The sequence below is a fragment of the Cydia pomonella genome, chromosome 26 (assembly GCF_033807575.1).
Source record: "Cydia pomonella isolate Wapato2018A chromosome 26, ilCydPomo1, whole genome shotgun sequence".
NCBI lineage: Eukaryota > Metazoa > Arthropoda > Insecta > Lepidoptera > Tortricidae > Cydia > Cydia pomonella.
In genome coordinates, this window is record NC_084728.1 from 2,659,081 (window position 1) to 2,684,593 (window position 25,513).

General features: G+C 37.5%; 1 protein-coding gene across 1 annotated transcript; it reads right to left on the reverse strand.

The window, feature by feature from the left end:
• Positions 1-850: 850 nt before the first annotated feature.
• On the reverse strand, positions 851-25,443 carry LOC133531981 (uncharacterized). Its single transcript, XM_061870438.1, has 4 exons — positions 24,731-25,443; positions 13,253-13,422; positions 5,902-6,040; positions 851-1,880 (listed from the first exon to the last, which is right to left on the reverse strand). The coding sequence occupies exons 1-4, from the start codon at positions 24,993-24,995 to the stop codon at positions 1,738-1,740; spliced, it is 717 nt and encodes a 238-aa protein (XP_061726422.1). The 5' UTR covers positions 24,996-25,443; the 3' UTR covers positions 851-1,737.
• Between the last annotated feature and the right edge of the window lie 70 nt (positions 25,444-25,513).

Below are 25,513 nucleotides of genomic sequence, written 5' to 3' on the forward strand. Positions count from 1 at the left end.
ATTGTTTAAAAACCGCAAAGGCGCGTGCCACTATGAAAAAATGGTCAGGCCACATAGGTAGCGTTTATTGAATTACTACTCTATTGAGCACGGAATAAGATTCATTATGAACTAATACAGAATTCTAACAGAATAGCTGTCTGATCTCTATTGGTGCGTCTAAGGTAGGCGACTAAACGCTCTCAAACCAGCTTAACTTGTGACACTGCGATCCGAAACAAAGATCGAAGACCTCGCTTGCACTGGTAATGCGAGCGCACGGCTAGCTAGCGCCAAGGAAGCAATGTTATGTTTCTCGAGGAGCAGGTAAAAAACAGGGCCGGATTTTCACACAAATATATTTGGGTGGTTTTACGAAATAACGCTAACTCTTCAGACTTCTAACAAACTGACACTGTTTGTATGGTTTGCTTGAAAGAGTTAGCGTGATTTGACTCTAAACGATATGCATATTTCCCCGCAAAAATCGGCAGACTGTTTTGTACAGAAAATTACAGACAAGGCGTTTCCAGTTGTGAAATTCTCCAAGATAGTGGGTGATTGACGATTGGCCTAGTGGGTAGTGACCCTGCCTACGAAGCTGATGGTCCCGGGTTCAAATCCTGGTAAGGGCATTTATTTGTGTGATGAGCATGGATATTTGTTCCTGAGTCATGGGTGTTTTCTATGTACATATTTAAGTATTTATAGATATTTATATATGATGTATATCGTAGTCTAAGTACCCTCAACACAACCCTTATTGAGCTTACTGTGGGACTTAGTCAATTTGTGTAATAATGTCCTATAATATTTATTAACTTATTTATTTTACGGTAAGTAAATTGAAAAATAAATAAAACCAGTTAAATATTAATTAAGTTTTTATTACTAACAAATATAAATAACTTAAGTAATATTGGCTATATTAATATATTTCAATAAATAACATGATCTATGATTAGGTAGTAATGTAATAAGAGTGCCTACGTATGTACAATCAATACTCTTCAAAATCTTATACAATTGGTAACATTTTTTATATTTTGGGCAATAGTTAAATTAAATGGATATTTACATGTATTGTCTTCGTATACCATTACCGTATCAATAGGGAATATTACGCAAAACTCTGCGTAGAGGGCGCCACTAGCACAAACAGTAAACACACCGCCTTGGTGCATCAATCATATATATTCGTAACAAATAATCTGTGAAAACTTCTCAAAAAACTGTCCACGGCGCAGTATATACATACGTAGTAATTGTTGGTGCAATAATAGTACATTACGATACAAGTGCGAAAAATAGGAAATTCGAAACGAGTGGCGATAAATTAAAACACGACCGAAGGGAGGGTTTTAAATCGACACGAGTTGCGAATTACCTATTTTTCGCACGTCACGTGTTTTCTTCTGCATAGTAGGTTCTGCCATCTTTTGGGCTACATCTACAGTTCATGCACGCCCCCTATACATTTTTCGTCAGTCGCGACACTCGTGACATCTGGTGTCAAGTAGATGCCGACTACGAAATAACTCGCGTTTCGGTAAGAAAACTGATGTATGGAGTTAGCACTCATTCCTTACTTATATTTCTGAAGGATACAGAGGAACTATCGCGAACTATATCATTCGTTCGTATATTTGACTATCTTCCAAATAAAGAACAAAAGAGAGATAACTATTATTTTGATTCTCGCGCTAAGCCCAAAAAAAGGTCGGTCGGACACTAAGGTCAAAAAAAATAGGTAAGCTCTCAGTCTACTTTGACGTAGTTCCCGTATGGTGTTCTTATAGTCTGAGGGCCCGCTAGATATAGGTAAGGGTTGTAAGCCTCCGCTGACACCTTCGATGAAATGCTGGCGGGAGAACTGACGGGACTATCGCGGGACCACGAAGCTGCGAATAAAAATTTAAAGTCAGTTTTAGGCAAAAAAATATTTTTGGTACAAGCTTTTTTGAGTGTACTTTTCTTTCCACAGGCAACAATCGAGGCAATTCTAACTTGAGTCAGACCAAGATAAAGTTGGCAGTGATTTTTACAGCCCAAACAGTACAAGTGTTATTTTAAACATCAAGCTTCTATGAAATTATCACGTTTACTTAACACTTGCACAGACTGGGCTATCGAAATCGCTGCCTACTTAGCGTGGTCTGACTATAATAGTACAGTATAGTAGTGCGAAAAATAGGAAATTCGAAACGAGTGGCGATAAATTAAAACACGACCTAAGGGAGTGTTTTAAATCGACACGAGTTGCGAATTACCTATTCGCACATGTATCGTACAACGTTTTACAGTACATATGGCCCTTTAAATGTTCGACACAGTAACGTAATATGCTACTTCTCGCACTAGTGCTATAAAGTAGCCCCATATGTACTGTAAACACAATTAGGTTGTTTTGTTTTATCACAGAGTTCCCATGGCCACCTGTCTCCATCATCAGATCAAGCTCCAAGTCATTATAATATTACATTGTCATCTGATTTACATCTACATCCAAAATTTCAGCTCAATTGGAAATCGAGAAGTGGGTCAAATTTAGCTTCCAAGATTTGACCCACACAAACTAACATACTACTCGTAACAGGGCAAGTAAGTAAGTAAGTAAAAAAGTAAAAACTTGCCCATTTAAATAAATTATGTGACGTTTTCAACTAAAAGGCACCACATTGTCGCTTGTCGATAAGGTTGATTTCAAATTAAGCCTACATGTAAATAGCGCCTTATTGACAACAGGCAATTTTGGTTGAAAATGGCACAGAGTCAGAACTAGATAACTCTGCGTAGCATTTCTAAAGACAAAGTGTGGAAACGTCATCATTAACATTAATGTCAAATTTCTATGAAAATATGACGTTTATTATGACACTATTTCACTAGGTAATTGTTCCATTCAAATCGGTGAAAAGTTAGCTTAGACCCACCCTAATGTTATTTGTGTATAAAACTTTTTTTACAGTGCATTAGCGATTAAATACATAAATAAAGTATTAAAAGATAAAGGGATGTTTTGGTAAAAAGCGGCGTTTGTTTTTATAAACTTGCAAGAATAGTCAAATCGCCCAATACACCCCTATCTCATAGATATCATCACATCACAAACTGTCAGTCTGTACAGTCAGTAAAGCTTAGGGCCCGTCCAGAAATCATGTGATCGGTTAGGAGGGGGGTGGGGGTAAGAAAAATATCACGAATGATCACGATGGGTGAGGAGGGGGGGGGGGGGGATCAGGGAAGATATCACGTGTAATTTTTTTTCATAGCGGGTAAGCTAAAAACCACATTATTACTCAAAAATTTAATCAGATCACATAGTCCACTCTAGTTTAAATGCGTATTTAGCCAATAAAAAACATTCATCGCACCAACTTTAAAACATTAATATTAAAACATTTCGTAGGGAGTAGACTCACTGTTTCACAGTTATTTGTTTATTAGCGTCCAATATGTATTTTTATAAGATGTCCAAGCTTGGGGATCTGTACAAGGACCTTTTTTCTGACTTCAAAATAGGAAAACGAGGAGAAAAGAAGTGGTTTCAATCAAACTTTATTTACTTAGTTATAACTGTTCAATTACCTACCTAATTATTATAAGTACTACGAGTATATACATTAAATACCTACTCATGCTTTTCAACCGCAACTTAGAACTGTCACAATTTGCGGGAGCTATGATACGTTTTTCCTCAATCATCCGCCATTGCTATCACAAACGATGAATACATATGAAAGTATGTACCTATGTATATAAGTGATGAACAGATTCTTACAGTGCCTGTTTTTGAGAGATAGCATCTTGAACATATACAGTAGAAACTACATTAGACTTGATTAGCGTATAAGGGTACCCACATCATAATTTAATTATCACGTGATCTTGTGGCAGGGGGAGGGGGTTGCGTTAAAATCACCAAATATCACCAAGGAGGAGGGGGATCAAAAATAGGCCATATGATTTGTGGACGACCCCTTAGCACCCCTGCACTTCTTTTGAGACAAACCTGTAAAGGTGAAACTCGCACATAGCAAACAAAGCAAAACTGTAAAAATAATAATCTGCGCCATCTATAATAATAATAGCTAAAACTAAAGTTTGTTTTAAAATATAACGCAAATTAATGTGTGTTTATCGAATTTAAGAAAAGGAACTTTGAGTATCAGCGATAATTATTATTTTTTTACCAGCGTGATACAAATATAAAATCACTTCTACTGGCTCAAGACATCTAGCGGCCAATCGCGTAAGCTTGTAAACTACTCAATGGTTACTCAATATAATGTTAGTTCTGCTACTTGACGCTAGATGTCTCAGTCTGTTAGCATCACTTCAGTGCCGAGTTTGCTATTAGTTTAACTACTAGATGGCGTAAAATAAGAGATTCGACACCGTTGTAAAATTGCCAAGTTATGTGTAATGTAATTAATTTAGGGGGAAAGAGGGAAAAGCGTTTAAAAAAGGGGGTTTTACAGTTATTCTTTTTATAGTCACACGTGTCGAGTTTTGTATTTGCGGTAGGGGGTTGTTATATTTATTTTCGTATTTGTTTTTGCTATGAGAGGGTGGGAACATTCATTGCATGTAAAAATACGCAAGTAAAAAGTTTTTTTTATAGAGTTTTTCAAACTCGAAGCGTACGCTGATAGATGTCACCTCAGTAGGTACTATTTGGCGAGATTTTGGACTGGTTCATTCCTAGGCCAAAGAATAGGCATCGCCATTCAGCGAGGGAACGTAGCCAGCCTTATGGGCACCCTTCCGCAGGGGACAGACCTGGGAGACTTTTCATAGGAGGGGTTTTTTAATATTTTTATTTTGGGTTTCTTATTTTACTAGATTTAATTTAGTTAGTTTGTATTACTTATATATTATTAAATACAGTGTGTACACTAATAAGAAGTAATAGAGTGCTCACTGCATACATCAGTTTTGGTACCAAAATGCTTATTATTTTCGCAGTCGACATCTAGCATCGAGTAGCGGAACTTTCAGTACTGCTACTCGACAATATATATCGCAGCAAACAAAAAGTCTAATGCTCAATGATTTTCCGCTAATATTATAACATGAGTAAGCGTAGCACTCAATGCGTTTCAATGGCACTGTTCAGCTTTGGCCTTGTATTCTACAAGATTTTTTCGTATTTACTGTGACAACACCAGCTCACAGTTGAAATTTGAATATTGCTCTGTCATAGACACGTCAGAGTCAGTGTGTCATCAACCTACCACTAGTTAACATCGTATTTCATCGTTCTCGCTAATTTTCGCAACTTATTGAAAGCACTACTGCCAATCACGTCTCTAGCATTTAGACTCAGTGTTGTGTGGACGAAGGGCACCAGGCACATCCGAAGTGGAAAATCCGAGGTCTAAGTTGGACGACTCAAGGTAACGGTTCTGAGCTTACTTCTAGCTGGCGACAAGGACAGCCAGAATCACCACCAGCGGTCTTCAACGGCGACCAACGATTCAGCCCCACAACTCCCGGACTGAAAGGTAACTTCGCCCTACACTATTTCACATTTTAGTTTTAATTTAATATTCTAATCTTAATATCTCACAACTTTCTTGCTCAACCGGCCCCTAAATTTCATTCCCTATCGCCCCCCTTTTTCGAATTACAGTCCACTCTCTCGCTATTGAACATTTTGGTTTGAAAATACAGTTCCGGTTACTCTATAGTTATTAGCGGAAAATCGTTGAGCATTAAACTTTTTGTTTGCCGCGACATCTGTTGTCGAGTAGCAGTACTGAGAGTTCCGCTACTTGACGCTAGATGTACACTACGAAAATAATAGTAGTTTGGTAACAAAACCGTTGTATGGAGTGAGCAGCACTTGGTCTTCTTTATTCTCTTTGCAGCAAGATAGCAAAGTGTAGCAAGAGATAATCCCTTAAAATGAGAACTTACATATATTAGGTATGACCTCTTCCTCGTGCTCATGATGCCCATGTTGGCCATTATGTATGTGTAGATGGATCTCCTTGCTTGGAGGAGCGTAGTGTGTTTGAGGCTGATGATGCAGTTTGGCACCGAGGAGACCGCCGAACTGCAAAACGATAATAACTTGTCAATGGCTGAACCGATGTTAGTGAAACAAAGATGGTGTGATTGACCGCAGATAGTATTTTTCTGGTAAAATATGTACCAAAGAGAATTTGAAATAGGCGGATTGTCAAGGTAAACTTTGTAGCTACGGTAAATTTACTGCCATTTACACATGATTAAAACTTTTAGAACGCCATTTGACTTTGATCCTTATTCTCTCACCGATATGTGTTAAATTTGTTTAACATCTTTTAGAGCTATGGCGCCATACCTTTGGCCTATGCTCGAGTAGATGGTGCCACCTTAAATTTACTGTGGCCACAAAGATTACTTTGACAATAAGCTTCTATTTTAAATTCTCTTTGCTACTACACAAAATGCTTAAGAGTCACAAAAAACTAGTCGCCGCATTATTACAATCGTACTTTCACATATTATCATACTAACTTACAAAGCTTCCTCTGGTTTTATTTTCTTTATATTACAATTTTTTACAACAAAAAAAACACACATAGTTTTTTTTAATTAACTGAACAGCTATTGGCCCTACCTACCTGATGGAAAGTGAAGACAGGGCCTAAGATGGAGCTCACCGATTCAGTAGTAGTCTATTCACTCTTGCTTTAACCTTTTCCTACAGCCCAATATCAACCTTCATGCGTACCGACAAGGTTCACGATTACGCGCCGCGTGCGATAGGCGTGGCGTTCAAAAGGTTAAAGAGACCGAGGTCATATTTATCAGGGAATACAGATGGCGGGAGCGCATTCCAATCTTTAGCCGTCCGTACCAAAAAGAGAAGGCAAGTCGCTTCGTGCGAACAAATGGAACGTTTACCACGAACGGGTGCATCCGCTCCCCGCGCCTGGATGTCCGATGATGGAAAGGGGAAGCTGGGATCAGGTCGTGCAGTTCCTGTGCGCACTCCCCGAAATGTATCCGATAGAACACCGATAGGCTAGCGACTCGACGGCGATGCTCAAGGCTCTGGAGCTTTGACTTGATAGAGTCCAGGGCTGCCAGCTGATATGTAGATACATATACGTTCCTTTAATGTTTATGCCAAGTTTCATGTTAATGCAGCATGTGGCTTCATGGTTTTCGTGGCTCTTAAGTAAAGTAAGTAAAAAAATAAATAAAAGTAGTTTGAAAATCTTAATAGTGTTCGCAATATTGTGTGACAAATAGTACAAATACCGTTCACCACTTATAAAGTAAGTAGATAAATATAATAATTTGCACATTCGAAGCTTTGCTGGAGATAAAGTGTATCTTTTAGAGTCATAAGAAAGTAGGAGCGTTGAGGGTCATGCTGAAAGATATTACAAAATAATAAGTCTGTTGGTGTTGAAACTCTAGGTCCATGGGGTGCCAGCGCGTATAAGTTTTTTGCAGAAATCGCGAAGCGTCTGGTTGACGTAACTGGTGACCGAAGAGCTGGCCGCCAGCATCCTTGGCACAATGCCTCAAGGGCCTATTTATAGTAATCCTCTGTATATATTCATTATGTATATTGTTATTGTGAATGATTTGTTTGTCTCTTTAATAAGAGGTCTTAAAACTAAAAGAAAAAAATACATAGAGGTCATTATCAATGCAAAATAATAAGTATTTTTGTCAAAATGTATACTTTTAATACAAACTTTTATCAGTGACTGTACTTTTCATTCATTAGATAAATACCTAATATCGTGGAGACAATTTTTATAAACCCAAACACAATTCGTTTGCGTTGTTTTATAACAGAGTTCCTATGGCTACCTCCTGTCTCCATCATCAGATCAGCTTGATGGTGCCATAATATTGCAGTGTGTGAAGTTTCAGCTCAAATGAATTTTGGGAAGTGGGTCTAATTTAGGTAGCTAGCAAGATTTGACCCGTACAAACATAGTTTCATACACGGCCCGATTCGAAGAATGATTAAGACACGTTTAAGATCTTGGAAAGATCTTTAAAAAATCGATAACTAATGACATGTCCAAATTGACGTTAATTCCGCTGTGATCCCAATAAGATCTATCTACGATATTTCTAACGTCAAAGTGACATTGGTTGCCCGTATCGAGCTGCTTCTGTCAACTATACGACATACAAACGATATCTAAATGAGAACTTAGTATATAAACCAGAACTTATCGTTATTGTATCTCATTCTTCGAATCGGGCCGACAGTATATATCTGAACGTAAAGCAATTACTTAAACCGTTCAAGTCCTTCAACGTTTCGGTCATACTGCGCATCTTTTACTATGGGAAGTTTTGGCTGTTTCATCCATACTGCTGGACTGATGTTGAAATTTCGTATGGAAGAGTCATTTTTTTTTCGCGATTATGGGATTGGTCCCATACTAAAAGTTGCTCAGTATGACCTTAACGTTAACGGGTTTTATGTTCAGACACATATTGTATATTGTAAGTTAAATAAAAGCTTGTAAAATGCTTGTAAATAGGGACCAACCTCTGTAATAAATAATATAAATAAATAAATATTATAGGACATTATTACACAAATTGACTAAGTCCCACAGTAAGCTCAATAGGGCTTGTGTTGAGGGTACTTAGACAACGATATATATAATATATAAATACTTAAATACATAGAAAACACCCATGACTCAGGAACAAATATTCATGCTCATCACACGAATAAATGCCCTTACCAGGATTTGAACCCGGGACCATCAGCTTCGTAGGCAGGGTCACTACCCACTAGGCCAAACCGGTCGTCAAAATAAATGGTATTTAGGACTTGTAATTAAGACCTTGTAGAGTCAAATGCCTAACAGCACCCAGAGGCACCCAAAACACGCATCCGTCTCGCTTTGACCCACTGCCCGTATTGCGTCATCTCACTCACGCAAGCCTTAGAAAGCTACTTTCACTAGTCGCTCAAAATGTGTCAAATAATGATTCAATAGCAAACAATATTACGAGGAAAACATTGAAGGTAAAAGTGTTGAAGATTAAAAGGTTATTCAATTTTTTATGGCATTTTATCTGCCTTCTGACGTAAGTTCATGACAGCAGATTTGACTTACGCTAGACGGGGCCAGCCCGGGCCGAGGCGACCGACACGTCATTTTCTATGACGGCTGATCGGTGATCACGTGGGGCTTTCCATAGAAAACGAAGCACCGGAAGCTCCGGCCCGGCCCTGGGCCGAGCTAGCGTGACTCATCCTTTACTACAAGTAAAAGTATAGTGCATTATTGCAGAGGCCAGGGCTCCTACCGGGAAAATCGAAGTTCGTCAATTGCGGGCATTTTTCTCTGTCACTCTAATTACGTCTTAGTAAGAGTAAAAGAGAAAGATCCCCGCAACGAATTTCGGTTTTCGCGATAAGCCCCCAGGAAAGGCCAATCCGTGGATGAGTTTCGATTTTGTCGGACGACGCGAAGCGGAGTCCGAAAAAGAAGACGAATCCACGAATTGCTGTTCCTGCCGAGGCATATCTAGTGCTTTTCTCAAAACATGCGAGGAAATCAGATAAAATAATCATAATTTAAGCATTGATGCACTCAAATCGAAACTTCACGCCAAAAACAATTTCCCTCTTTAATTATTTTTTAAAAGTTAAAACACAACTATTCTACCATTCAGTACCATTAAATATTCGCTCATTCAATATAATTGTGCAATATAAGCTGTATTTGCACGCATGAGATCCTTAAAAAAAATATAAAAATGATATAGCCTTTGATTTTACTAAGCAGTATTTGCACGATCATACACGACGGTCTTACACAACTCTATCCTATAGCTTGAAATGATGCTGACCGGGTCGTGTAGACGCAGCCCGCGGCTATATTAATTGGCTGTTTGTGTTTTTCTTAGTGGATACATGTTTTTAAAAAGTAAAAACAATACAGTAATAACTTCCCGTCCGCTAAAACACGACAATAATGGTTTGATTTTTTTAATTTGTGTTTGACCATAACGAAGAACTTCCCGTACTATTTTCGTAAGGTGAACATTTCCCAGCAGATTGGAGAAAAGAATATTCGTTTAAAGCTAATAAAGCTAAATCTACAAAAATGTATGGCACGATTGGTCACCAACGCATACCAATAATACGCATATGCAATTACGCATAGAAATAATGGTCGATTTTCGGAATTACCGTACCGAATATACTTGACCTCTGCATACTTTTTAAGAAACATTAACAACCTACTTTAGTCTGCTGTCTGTTTCTCATTTGCTTTTTTTGCTAATCTTACCGTGTTTTTAAGGAAATACAAAAAGCATCAGGCGGGCCGTATGCTTGTTTGCCACCGACGTGGTATAAAATAAAATAAAAGCGGCCAAGTGCGAGTCGGACTCGCCCATGAAGGGTTCCGTACCATTTATGACGTATTAAAAAAAAACTACTTACTAGATCTCGTTCAAACCAATTTTCGGTGGAAGTTTGCATGGTAATGTACATCATATATGTTTTTAGGTTTATCATTCTCTTATTTTAGAAGTTACAGGGGAGAGACACACATTTTACCAGTTTGGAAGTGTCTCTCGCGCTAACTATTCAGTTTAGAAAAAAATGATATTAGAAACCTCAATATCATTTTTGAAGACCTATCCATAGATATCCCACACGTATGGGTTTGATGAAAAAAGTTTTTTTGAGTTTCAGTTCTAAGTATGGGGAACCCCCAAAATGTATTGTTTTTTTTTTCTATTTTTGTGTGAAAATCTTAATGCGGTTCATAGAATACATCTACTTACCAAGTTTGAACAATATAGCTCTTATAGTTTCGGAAAAAAGTGGCTGTGACATAATCGGACAGACAGACGGACATGACGAATCTATAAGGGTTCCGTTTTTTGCCATTTGGCTACGGAACCCTAAAAAGGTAAATAAGGGGTAAAGGCAGCAACGTCTTGAAACATCATTAATGTGTAAGTGATTTAATAACAAGAAGTAAAGATTTGTAATAAAACCAAAAGAACAATCCATGGTGCTTTCTAAAATAGATTTTTAGGTCTCAAACAGAAGGGCTATCTAGCTACAAGTGTATTCAAGATTTGTGATTGTGCCCCATCTCTACCAGATGTATTTTTATGCGCATTTTTGTGGTAAAATTGGTGATTTTTATGGTAATGACAATAAAAACCCAAAACACCAGTGGTAACAACTTGTACTGGTAACTAATACCCGACTCATAGTGTTGTGTTCCTGCCGGTGAGTAAGGTGGCCAGAGCTCAACAAGGGTGCGGTGTTAGGGTCGGCAACACGTATGTAACTCCTCCGGAGTTGCAGGTATACATAAGGTACGTAGACTGCTTACCATCAGGCGGGCCGTATGCTTGTTTGCCACCGACGTAGTATAAAAAGATATTTCAAATTAGTCATATTTTCATAGAAATTAGGCATTAATAATGACATTTTCACACTTTGTTATTGCCAATACCATATAATTTTAATCCCAACATAAACATTGCGCTAAAAATGATCGGCAGAAATGAGATGAGGTTTAAGGGGCCACTGATTACCAGTTCGCCGGACGATATCGGCCTGTCAGTTATTCGCAAAAGCTGACAATCGCGAATAACTGACAGGCCGATATCGTACCGCGAACTGGTAATCAGTGGCCTATGGAAGATAGAGTCAAGGAACAGAATCTCCTTAGGCAAAACTGTTGTAAAAGTGTCCAGCTGTCAGCTATAAATAATAGTTCAAAATCTCTCCAGAGTAGCGCTAGAGTAGCTAAGAACCTAGGCGTTATTGACGGAGTGAAGTGTGCTGTCTATGATTAGATTTTTTTCACAAGTATTCTAGTCTGTAGCGCCACCTATTTATGGTTTTTTGTCGGACACTTTTTGGTATATGGAGATTCTGTTCCTTGCCTCTACCTTCCATACAGTGGCCCCTTTAAGATGAAAACAAAATATCGTTCAAAAAGTTACCAATGTTGGTACCACTGGTTTTGGTACGGGTACCATGGGTCTCTGGTACGGGTTGTACGGTTGTGTTTGTTGTGTCTGGGGACCAGGGTTGTAATTGTATGTCTGTCTGTTCTTAAATCCGGCTTCTACTAGTTCCACGGCCTGTGTAAACATACATAGGTAGGTACAAAAACATCGTATACTTAGTCAAGTGTATAAATATGGGTGTACACATCTACTCAAAAATATGTCCCATAGCATCTTATTTCAGTGTAATAAGAGCGTAGTACCATATTTATGAGACGATTCTCTCGATACATATTTTTGCAGCTGACTATTAGCGAGCGACGGAATTAATATATATATGTATATAAAGATGAAACTATCGGTATATTTTTGACTAGTTCTATATGTAGAACAATTAAGACGGTAAAAGATATACTTTTGAATGTTAACTTTAGAGATTTATCTATATTTGGAAAAGTTATCAAGAATATCAGATACTTTTGGCTCTTTGTTTCATCCGTTACTATTGATGCTGACTGTACTAGTTTATTTATACACTACCTACATTATATTTAAATATCTTTATTTAAATCGGCAAGTGCCACTTACTATTGAAGAAAGAGCACTGACCGAATAATTATTTAAAATTTTACTATAAGTACCGGTCACAGACACTTCGTAGTTAACCGTAATTAATAGTCATAAATTCTGTCAGATACTTATAGGTACCAACAATTAGTAAAGTCAGTTCTACTTAGTACCGACTTTGACAAAAATGTGGTGATGCCATTATAACGGTCACATTTTCTTTTAAAAAAATGCGTTTATGATGACATTACCAGATTTAGTCTTTGCAAAATTGTGCAGAGATAGCTTGGTCGGCCTCTAACGTTTTGTGTTTACCATATAATCCCAACATCTCATGGCAACACTGCTAAATTAATTTAGTGTTGTTAATGTTCTTTCTGCCGTGAATTTCAATTTCATTATATTTATTGTCAAAAACTACACACGTTTAAAATTACAATGAATAATTAACATTAAATTACAAATACACAACTAACACTAAATTTAAAACATAAACCACTTAAAAAACATTTACGTTAAACATTAATTATAATAAATGTCAAAAAAAAACATAAAAGTACAAAAATAATAATTAATTATGGAAAACAGTTTATATTGAATGTATTATAGATTTTTTTTACCGTAAAGAATGCCACCACCAAAGTCTTGGCTCCTATAAGGGCTGCGATGACCGCCCATGTTACAGCGAAACATAAGAATATATACCATATCTCTAATACAGTAAGGTTGTATTTACCTTAGCTGCGCCCGCCATAAGCAGAAGCTTAAGTATAAAGAGCGTGACCACCAAAGTCTTGGCTCCTATAAGGGCTGCGACCACCGCCCATGTACCAGCTGATCCGATGGCCATCGCAAGCGGGATCAACGCTTGCATCATCTTCTTCATTGGACGACCGAATGTTCGACCTGAAACGATATACAATTTACTGAATAACAGAAAAGAAATGTATTGGACCACACACTCTGAAACTATTGAGTCTACATATACTATTTTAGTTTTATATACAGCAAATTTAGTCTTTTTTAAAAATGTCCTAAGAATGTACTATCAAAAAGTAGTCCTTTAGAGGGTTCTCTGCCTTTTCGCCGAAAATTATATTGCCGAATTTCATTTGCCAACCAATTTTTCGCCGAAATTTCATTTGGGCGAATTTCATTTCCCAACTTTACCTACATAATCCAACCTAACCTAACCCAACCTAGTACGCAGTTTTCATTTCCCAACTATGGGGTTGGGAAATGATATGGTTGCGAAATAATTATTTGGTAAAAGTTACTATGCCAACTAAAACGTCTGCGAAAAATTTGGTTGGTAAGTGAAATTCGGCATTACAATTTTCGGTGAAAAGGCAGGATATCCCTTTAGAGTTATAATCGGCAAAGTCTGAAAAAAAAAAACCGAAATTTTCGCGGTTTTCTAGATTTTTGACAAAGTTGCGTTCGGCGCTCGCAGTCACAAACTTGGATTATTCATTGGGCCAATATCATAAATAACTCTGCAAAAAGAACTACTGGATTTGACGCAAAGTACCCTGTACTTTCAAGCGACAAGGTTATTAGATCATTCCGATGTCACGCCATTTTGTTTTTTACTTTCCCCAATTCATAAACACAGGTGTTGTCCCACCTCGTAATCTGTTACGTCTTATTACAGTTGTGTTCTAACAGCGATTAATTTATAGCCAGTGGACCATTAGTCCTAAATGCCAGTTAGCGGGGAAATTATTTCGACAGTTTGTTTTGGACACTATACGGTCGGTTGCACTAAACTGTCACCATAAATAATAAAAAATAATAAAAAGCGCAAATACGGGAGTCTCGACACCAACTACAACTTTGTTGCATTTGGAGTCGAGACTCTTGGTCCGTGGGGCCCCGCAGCGCAGGGCCTATACCGGCAATTGGCGAAACGGCTGGTGGATGGGACCGGGGATAAGAGAGCTGGCAGCTTCCTCGTCCAACGCTTGAGCATAGCGATCCAGATTGCCACGGGGGCCCATTTTAGATTTAGATTTTTAGTTTTATATAGTAGTTTTAGTTTAGTTAATTGTATTACTTATATAAATTTTTTTTATTAACTTGTCTATAAAATTGAATAATAAAATAAATAAGTATTTTAGGACATTCTTACACAAATTGACTAAGCTCCACAGTTTCAAGAATACTTACGTTATGGATACTCAAGATATATATAATATTATTATCACGAGCCTATTTTATCCCACTGCTGGGCAAATGAAATGGAAATCTTTATTTCAGGCAACTTAAAACTAACATACATATTTATTATAACAATATATATTAAAAATAAACACTACAAAAATAAACGCATTCAATATATAACTAACTAACTAACTATTGTGGCGCAGTGATCCGAAGAGGGTCTTGGCCTCCAAAACGCGAGAACGCCACCTGTCCCGATCCTGTGCCACTTCCTGCCAGTTATCGGCTTCAATATATAAAGAAACCTATTGTACAGTGTGTTTTCTTATGTGCAATAAAGATTAAATAAATAAATAAATATCATAGGGACATTCTTACACAAATTGACTAAGTCCTGTTGTATACATACAGCCCCAATTCCCGCGTAACCTTCACCCATTCACTCATTCACTTAATTCACCAAACGGCACCCACAAACCAGTCTCATTCGGGGCGGTGAACTTTCTCGCCATCGCTGACTGACTAGATAGTTAATATACATTATATCGTTGCGCAGTCATACTTATGAATTCGCTATGTGCACGACTGTTACAACCTAGCGTCCGCAAGTCTACGGGGAAAACGTTAATGCACTACATCTTATAAAACTACTCTAAAAGTAAAAACTACTGAATGGATTTTCATTTTCATACAACTTTCATCTATCAATAGAGTGATTCTTGAGGAAGGTTTAGGTATATAACTTGTTAAGGTTTTCTGTAAATTGGTTGAAATATAACGATGTTGTCGGAAAAAATCACGCTGGCTAGGAGCTTTAATCGAAAACGCTGCCTAAACCGTTTCTATATCAACACAATGTATGGTGGGTTTGTCTCTCTTTCATTGGGTCTACAAAAAATCTGCGATGATAAATGTATATATTTTAAGGATAACTTACTTTATCCAATCTTAACTTCTAGAAAAAGATCACGTAATATGTGGCATTTGCAAAGCTATTTAGACGGAGACGTTATTAATAATTATCAAATTAAATACGTTAGTTATATTAAGCATTTCATACAGATTACAATGGTCCCTTACGCCATACAATTTAAATGAATAATTCAGGAGAAACCGTAAATTAAAGTTTCATTTCGAGCCATATAACTTGTACGACATGTTAAAGACGCTAACCGCAGTTAGCTCTAATTTTTACCACCTTATACGCTGGGATCGCTTTACTTATCCCCACCAGGCACTTCGAACGCAAAAAAAAAAAGAAAAAAAAAGTTCTCCAGAGTCCACAGCAAGCTCGGCCGAATATCACCTTTGCGTATAAGCGGAGTTTCGTTCTCATTTTAAAACTACGTGTTGGATTGTAATGAAACTTTTCAAACTTTGCACATGGCATGAGGTATATCTATGTCTGTAACTAGTTTAATTAACAAAACCAGTCAGCTTATAAAACATAAGAAATAGAGCAAAATCATGTCGCATGTTGATTTGAGTTTTGACGTGTCGGAAGCCGGTGCTGCTCGAAGGTTTTATGTGAAAATGCTGCTTATCTCCTGTTATCTCAAGTATGTACGTGTCTTCTTAGTGAAAGTTAAAATAAAAAACGGTACAAATCTCACATGCCTACGTATTATGCAATAATCACATTAAAATTATATTAAGTCACTTTAACCCTCGGCCTACTTTAAATTGCTAATGTAATGTTATATTACGGAGAATTATATAATTTAATGACGGAACATTAACGACAAAATGTGGATATTATTACTGTGAAATCCTTAGGGCTCATTAACACGGTGCCAGAACTCGCATACGAGTTTCATTACATTGCGGTATTTGATCGGTAGCCGAATTGGTTATAACCTCAATAGTCCGCAATGTAACTAGAATCGCAAACGTGAGTTCTCGCGCCGTCTAAACCTTAAGGGCCCTCCACACTCGTGCGCGAATAGAGGCGCGAAGCCGCGAATTGTTCACGCCTTCGCGCCTTATTCCCTGTTTTTTGTCGGTATTTGGCCCACGTCAAAGGAGACGCGAAGCGCGAACTTGCAAGACTCCACACTCCAATCGCTTCGCGCCGCGATTCGCTCACGAGTCGGTTAATCTGTTAAACTGTCATAACCTTCTATGGTGGCTACTTGGTTATATTCGGTGCGAATAGGTACGAACTTGATCAACCAAAAATGAATTTGAGAGTTCCCAGTTTGAATCAGTGTCTTGCCGCAAACTAAATCCGATCAGCTGACGCTTGGGCGCCCTACGAAATCGCTGTGAAGTTGTGCGAGTGTGGAGTCTACGTCAACGTCGCGGTATGTTCGTTCCGCGAAGTCGCGCCGCGATTCACGCGCATAGTCTGGAGGGGGCTTTAAGCTTCGGTTCGACGAACGGGGATGGCGCGTTCTGCATTACAATGAGGGCTACCGTTTCGATGCTCACCACTTGGCGCCACTGTAATTATTTATTAATATTAAAAATGTTAAAAAAACACTAAATTTGCACTATTGACTGCACGATTGGCTCGAATTCGTGTGCGTGACACCGCTGTACTGGCCCCATTCTTATTGGCCGTAAGGCTCGTCCTTGTATTGGTTTAAATAAAATTGTGACCGGTAGATGACTCAAATGTCACCGGATGTTCTTATATTATGTACATGTTTTGTAATAAATTCGTAAACAGACTTAACCTCCATATCGAGAGTCGAGACCAACCTCCGGAACTGAACAAATATTGACTGTACAATTATATCGACCGAACACCTTGGCTTTATTTGATTTACTTATTCATAAGTAAAAAATAAAGTTTCAAAGATGGCGTTTTTGGCGTTGTGGTGCGACTCTGTCCGTCCGTCTGTCTGTCTGTCTGTCACAACGCTAAATATCTTGAGAACCACTTAAGCTATCGATTTGAAATATGGAATAGTTATGAACAACGCTCACCCAGACACATTGAAAGTATGATTTTTTTTTATTAACTATGGAAAATGCCCAATATGAAGAGGGGGCAAAATTTCAAAGTCTAGTGACTACGTCACGGGGGGTATCATTTCAAAGAGCTCAAATTGTACTTTTTTTTTCATAGAGAAAAGAAAATTATTTATGAAGGAAAATGTGAAAAAAAAATTAACTTTTACATACAAATAAAATATAATTTTTAATATTGCTTATCACGCTTTAAACATAACAAATTTCGAATACATTGCGTCTTAGAATAAAAGATCGAAAAAAAATTTGTTTCAAGCAAGAAATTAATGCAATCTGAATGATATGAAATCTCATAAGTTTATTTGATTTTTCTGTAATAGTTTTTACACAATTTCACGACACAATTAGGTATTTTAAAAAATTGGGAATGACATTAAGCAACGCCTATCCACTGCGCAATTCGCCACACGACTGAGCGCAGGGGTGTTACTAAATGAGATTTTGACACCCATGTATCGACCCCATTCGTAGTGCTCGTAAGGCTTATCTTTACGCAGTAATATATATGTCTATGCTTAGAATAAACTTTAAAGGTAATAAAAATAAAAAGTTATTTATAAAAGTTGCTGAACAAATGTTAGTCAGTTTAAGGAGTACAAAGTACAACCTACAGTTTAATGTATTGCTTGCAGTTTAATGTGTTATAGGAAACACCCGGTATAAAGCCAATTAGTGTGTTGTTGTGACTTTAATATAATAAAGTGTGGAACTGCCACTACAGACAGACACCATATTTTCATAGTGATTTGTAGTTTATGTTCACACCTCCGCTTTGTCACTGAAAAGTCTGCAGATTTATAGTTCGTGTCATCCACGATGACGCGCAGATATGTCAAATCTAACCTTTAATCACATCACAATACGAGTCAAGACATGCGTCTTCGTGAATGACACGATGTCTGGGTAAGATAAGGACGCTAAGTATAGTCGTTAGCTTTGTATAACTTGTTAGTGTATAGCTTTGTATTTTATAACTGGCCCTCAACGGCTTATCCAATCCATTGTCCATTGTTAACTAAAACGACGCGTGCCACTACCTGCAAAAAAAGGGCCCGGTCACGTTAACCGGTTATTTAATTACAACTCCTATGGTAATTGAATTAAGATTCAAAATGAACAAATGGAAAAATAATTTGCAAGTTCATGTGTGGTCCCTATACGGTTATAATATACTAAGTGCCGGCGAGTCGAACGCTACCGAACCAGCCTAAAATGTGTCCTCGATATGCGTAACAAAGGCGCGCTTTCGGAGAGGACACCTACACTGGTTTTTTTAGCGTTAGACTAGCCCGCGCTCACGTGCCTAATTAGAATTATACGACCCTTTTTTTTGTAGGTAGTGGCACGCGCTGTTTTAGTTAACAATAGACAATGGATAAGCCGTTGAAGGCCAGCTACCAATCTGACGTCTATACGAAGAATTACGTACATTGAACCGCCTGTTCCTATCTCTATCTTTTACGCGTAATTATATTGCTGTCCCACCTATGTGCCGACGGTCACACTGTGCAAGCGAGAAACCAATATAATAATTCGCGTGCGTTTGATATAGCAAATGGCGAACGATGTACGAAATTATTCGTGCTTAGCATACATATTTTAGGACCAGAGATGCGAAAAATATGTATGCTAAGCGCGAATAATTTCGTAATATAAAAAGTATTTAAATACTTACTTACTTCACTGGCTCAGTGACCCAAACAGGATCTTGGCCTCTGACTCTGACACAAGAGAGCCACTCTGCCCTATCTTGCGCCACTTCGCGCCAGTTGGGTATTCCGAGGGCAAACAGTTCACTCCAGCGGTATCTGGGACGCCCAGACGGACGTTTTCCACCCGGTTGCCCCACATACCTACGCTCTTCTCACGGCACGATCCTCTCCCATCTTCTCTAGGTGCATGACCGAGCCAGCGGAGTCGTGTGGCTTTGATCTCGCCAATTATATTGGCCATCGCAACCAGCTCCTCTAGCTCCCTATTCTTCCTACGCCTCCAAGTTCCATCTTCATCTCTGATAGGTCCCTCCCAGAATCTTCCGCCATATTTTCCTCTCCGCCACTAAGAGCTTGCTCTCTTCTTAATACAAAATAAATATAAAATATTTTTTTAATTTGTATTTAAAATACTAAATAAAATACATTTGTCTTTGCAGAAATCGCGAAACGTCTGGTTGACGTAACTGGTGACCGAAGAGCTGGCGGCTTCCTCGCACAACGTATTAGTATTGTGATACAACGAGGAAATGCCGCCAGCATGCTTGGTACAATGCCTCAAGGGTCTATTTTAGATTTAAGCTAGTTATAGTAATCATCTGTATATATCCATTATGTATACTTATTGTTATTGTAAATAAATAAATACAAATGTAAGCAATAAATTAAAATATAGTTTTATTCAAAACGTATTTAAATACAAAATAGGTATTTTGAATTTTAATACAAAAATTTCAAATAAGTCACATCTCTGTTTAACAGGACTCTACGCTTCAAGTGAAACTTTTCGGACAGATTTACAATTGCATTGTGTTGTCATTATTAATTATTGTTAATTATGATAACACGTAATTATAATTACCTTCAGAAACCACGCCATTTCAAAGGCAATGACCACCTTTTTTTCCTCATTATCTATGACCGAACGAATCAGCATTGGTCAATAACATTAAAAAAATGAAAGCGCTCGTCTATGGATCTCATCACGCGATCTTAACGTACAATGTAAATCGGACTTAATTGTCTTATTAACAACGTTCAAATTTGTAATTGTCGTTAGACGCATGTTTCCAGCAAGATGAGTGATTATTAATTACGCTTTCCATTTTACTTAAGTAATTTGATTATTTACCTACCGTGGGGTGATTTATGTAATAGGTAGTTTTCTATTTAGCCTTCTAAATCCCAGAGCTATTAAGAGGGAAGAATAGCTTTTTGAACCTAACGAAGTAACGGTAGTTTTCTATGAAATTTCATTTCGGGAGAGGTTTCCACTAACTAAATCTTAACAAATCACTTTGATTTTGATGTTGATCGCTTCAGCATATGTTCTAAGTTCATAGGTTTCGTTTTTTGAAAAAAAAAAATTGTTTTGCAAACTTTTGAAAAAAAAGGTAGACATATAATTATAAACCTACTTTTTAATACAGTTGCTCAAAAAGTGCTACTTTACGTAGCTGTTTAGCGTGCGGAAAGTTGGATTTCGCGAACTAGTCTTTTTACTTTTCCACGTGTTCCAATTCATGACTAACTTATTGATGAGTGTTAACGTTAGTTTTTTTTTTTATACTTCGTCGGTGTCATTTAAAAGTCGTAATCAACATAAAAACCTACTGTTAATGTAAAAATAATAAATATGAGCATATTTCATATTTTATTACTTACCTCTTCATCATTATAACACGTTTTTTTTTACATATTGAATAATGAAAAACCGTTCTTAATAAGTTGTCTGAATGGAACGGAATACTGCCGAAACGCCCGTCAAAGCAGAAGCGTTTTTCTTACTGCAAGAATGTTTTAAATTTTCAAAGGCAACATTCGATATTGTTTTCATACAATTTAAATATACGATACACAAATAATCGTAAATAACGATACTTAGGTAATAATAATTGTTTCTGTCTTATAGAACATGCATATAAAAGGAACTTGTTTTTCTTATTTTTTCGCAACTGTATTACAAAACGTCGTTGGATACACGTGCGGATATGTCCTTTTAGTGAGCATCGAAATGTACTATTACAGTACATATGGCCCTTAAAATTTTCGACATATTCACAAATAGAGCTAATTACCGCACTAGGGCGGTAAATTAACGCCATACGTACTGTAAATTAGTACTTATTTGTTATTTTAAATGGACATCGGGACTTAAAAGGTTTTACGTATTGTGGTTTGGGGACTTTGGGATTTCGACATCGAACTTGAAAACAAACAGGAAAAAAGTTTTATGGTTTGCCATGACACTATTGGCTCAATAATAGTCAATAATTACGGAAAAAAACACAAGCAGAAGATTTTTTGGTAATTCAATTTGGAATGCAATATTTTTAAAGATTCCGCACAAAAACCATTGAAATCTGCTTAAGAGGAAATACCAGCTCAGCCCCTTCTCAAATTTGAGAATTTTAGGTAAATGTCTCTGTCGCGCAGACGGCTCCTAAAATTAGTGCGATAAGGACATCTGCAGCTTCGGCGAAAAACCCTGTGTAAAAATCTCAGAAATCGAGGTTTCGTTCTCGACATTTTCCTTCTCCAAAATTTGACCAATCGTAACGAAACTTTGGGAACGGAATGAGAAAAAAATTATCGGTGTCCGACTGTTTTGATTTTTGCGTTTATTGTTGCCGATTCTGTATGCTAGGCGTCTGTTTACGGCACATTTTTTGGACATTTTTAGCGCTGTTTCAAGTAACCAAGGTCTTATAATAACCATAGCCCCTAGTGTAAATTTATTCGACAGCGAAACGTGACGTACGCGTTTGCGTTAAGTCTTGTTTTGTATGGGATTTAGAAACAGCGCGCCAAACGGGACGTTTTGGAAACTCAAAATCACATACAAAATGAGACAACGCAAACACGTACGCCACGTTTCGCTATCGAATAAATTTACAATAGGGGTACAGAATACCAAAAAACTGGGCAAGTGCGAGTCGGACTCGCGCACCAAGGGTTCCGTGCCATTATTTATAAAAAAGGCAAAAAAAATATGTTTGTTGTATGGGAGCCCCCCTTAAATATTTATTTTATTCTGTTTTTAGTATTTGTTGTTATAGCGGCAACAGAAATACATCATCTGTGAAATTTTCAACTGTCTACCTATCACGGCTCTTGAGATACAGCCTGGTGACAGACGGACGGACGGACGGACAGACGGACGGACAGCGAAGTCTCAGTAATAGGGTCCCGTTTGACCCTTTGGGTACGGAACCCTAAAAAGCAAAATATACAGATACAGGTAATGGTAATATTGAACTCATAAAAATAAATATTAATCTACGGCCAAATCCAGAGAGCAAAATGTCGAGAATGGAAAAATGACCACTAATGTTTTTTCTTAAACATTTAGGAACCGAGAAATGTACAAAGGCGAGGCAGCTTGAGCAGCAATTCAAGTGCTGCGGAGGGCATTGAACTTTTATGTAAGTCGGATCATCTTCCTCGCGTTGTCCCAGCATTTTGCCACGGCTCATGGGAGCCTGGGGTCCGCTTGGCAACTAATGCCAAGAATTGGCGTAGGCACTAGTTTTTCGAAAGCGACTGCCATCTGACCTTCCAAACCAGAGGGTAAACTAGGCCTTATTGGGATTAGTCCGGTTTCCTCACGATGTTTCCTTTAACGAAAAGCGACGGCGGACCAAATGCCTTAAGGCATTCTCTACCAGTCAACCAATATATTATTGATGTTCAGAACACATTTTTGCTTATAGAGCTTACTGTGCGACTAGATCGATCTGTTTAATATTGTCATAGGTATAATATTTATTCTACGAGGGGCGGCTGAAATATTCGCGGCCTAAGCTAGAAAAAAAAGAAAAATTAAAAAAAAAAACTATGCAACTTTTTTCCCCGCCTCTTGGGCATTTTAAATATTGCCGCCATTAAAAAAAAGTTATTCGATTTTAGTTCTTTGCGCGGATAAACATAACAATGTCTATCGAATGCGGAAATTTTGATAAATTTGAACACCGAGCAGTTATTAAGTATTTTGGAAAAAAAAGGAAAATGTCCTAAAGAGATTTTTGATTATATGACGGATACTCTCCATCATTTAAGCCCTTCGTACACTATGATAAAAAATGGGCTCGTTTATTTCAACAAGGATGAGAGAGAAGATGACCCCCGCCATGGGCGGCCTGTCACGGTGGTCACTGACGAAATTTTTGAAAAAGTGGAAAAATGTGTTCTGGCTGACAGAAGAATTAAAATCTGGCAGATAGCGGAGGAATTACAAATTAGTAAAGAAAGGGAAGGACACATTTTACATGAACGTTTACACATGAAAAAAAATACTGCGCGCTGGGTACCAAAAATGCTGACACCGCTTGATAAGGAACGGCGACGTAAAAGTTGTAAAGAATTTTTGGATCGAGCTGAAGGCAATTGCCAATATTTATGTCAATTCAAGTGTAAAAATATGGGTGCACTCAACTTGCTGAAAAATATAAATAAATAAATAAATATTATAGGACATCATTACACAAATTGACTAAGTCCCACAGTAAGCTCAATAAGGCTTGTGTTGAGGGTAGGTACTTAGACAACGATATATATATATAATATATAAATATTTATAAATACTTAAATACATAGAAAACACCCATGACTCAGGAACAAATATCCATGCTCATCACATGAATACATGCCCTTACCAGGATTTGAACCCGGGACCATCAGCTTCGTAGGCAGGGTCACTACCCACTAGGCCAGACCGGTCGTCAAAGCGGTTAAATTTGAACAACGAAGATTTTTCTGTATTCGAACTTAATCCTTGTCACTTTGACATAAAGTGCCCATGTCGGTGACTAGTAAGTAGGTAGAAGACCTTATGTGCGCTTACATTATCACTCAGAAATATCTTTATTAATACCTAAAATCCATATGTCCCATAACTCTTATGTCCGCGATTAAAAGCTATGAGACATACTTTTGAGTAAGTTGCGTGAACCCAAATTTTTACACTTGTATATGTGAGTAAAAAACATTATGTAATTCATAATTTTTTCTCTGTTCAGTGCCCCTAGTGTAAATTTAGTCGATAGCGAACCGTGACGTACGCGTTTGCGTTAAGTCTCATTTTGTATGGGTTTTTGAACAGCGCGCCAAGCGGGACGTTTTGGAAAGTCAAAAATGACACTTAACGCAAACGCGTACGTAACGTTTCGCTGTCGAAAATATTCACACTAGGGGTACTGAAATATATTTTCGTGCTCCACACACAAATGCTTTTTTCAGAATCCAAACATAAACTGTATATATCAGTAGTAAATAAACTAGATTATAAAGTCAACTAAAATTGAATAAAAAGAAACCGGATAAGGAAAAAGTCGGTAAAAAGCAACCGGAAATGAAACACTTACCAACGGAAGTGTCTTCATTGCTCGTTTCCTCAGAAACCAACGATTTATTCCCATGAACTTCACTTTGGCTGAACTTAAAATTATTTTCGTAACTAACTACATTTTTGGCATTATTTAAATTACTACTTTCATCTAATTCACTAGCACTAATACTCGGACATAGATTACAAAACAATAATAACCAAATTAGAGTCATTCTAGCGTCCAATTTTAGCAAAATGTGAAAACACGGGATAAACCACTTGATAATCTCTCTTAAATCCATTTCGTTATTTTATTTTACGACACTTCAGTTATTCACGCACGCATATATTTTTTAATTTAAAAACGTAAGCAGTCGTCGTTTCCCGCCAAAAGTTGCAATCGAACTGACAGCGGAATCAAAATGGCGTTCCATTTCTTCTTTCACCGATCGCCGGCCGCTACACAAGGCATAGACTATCGGCGACTTGACTTTCGCTTTTTTCTTAGGCATGTCCGGGCCTGTATACTTGTTTTAAAAGCGCAAACACAATAACATTGTAATGCATTATACATTAAACGTAAAAGGTAGAAAGTTTGACTTAGTTTCGGCGGAATATTCAAAAATATTGTTTAAGAAAGTATTTTGTCATGTTAATTTATTTATGTATGCGTGTATGCTACTTTTGTGAACGATTTGGTAATCAGCGTATTTACACATGAGATTTTTCGAAATGGAATATCTTTGAATTTGTTTTCGATACGCTTTAGATACTAAATCTAAGTGTAAATAGAAAGTAGGTACTTAGAGAATCTGCCGTA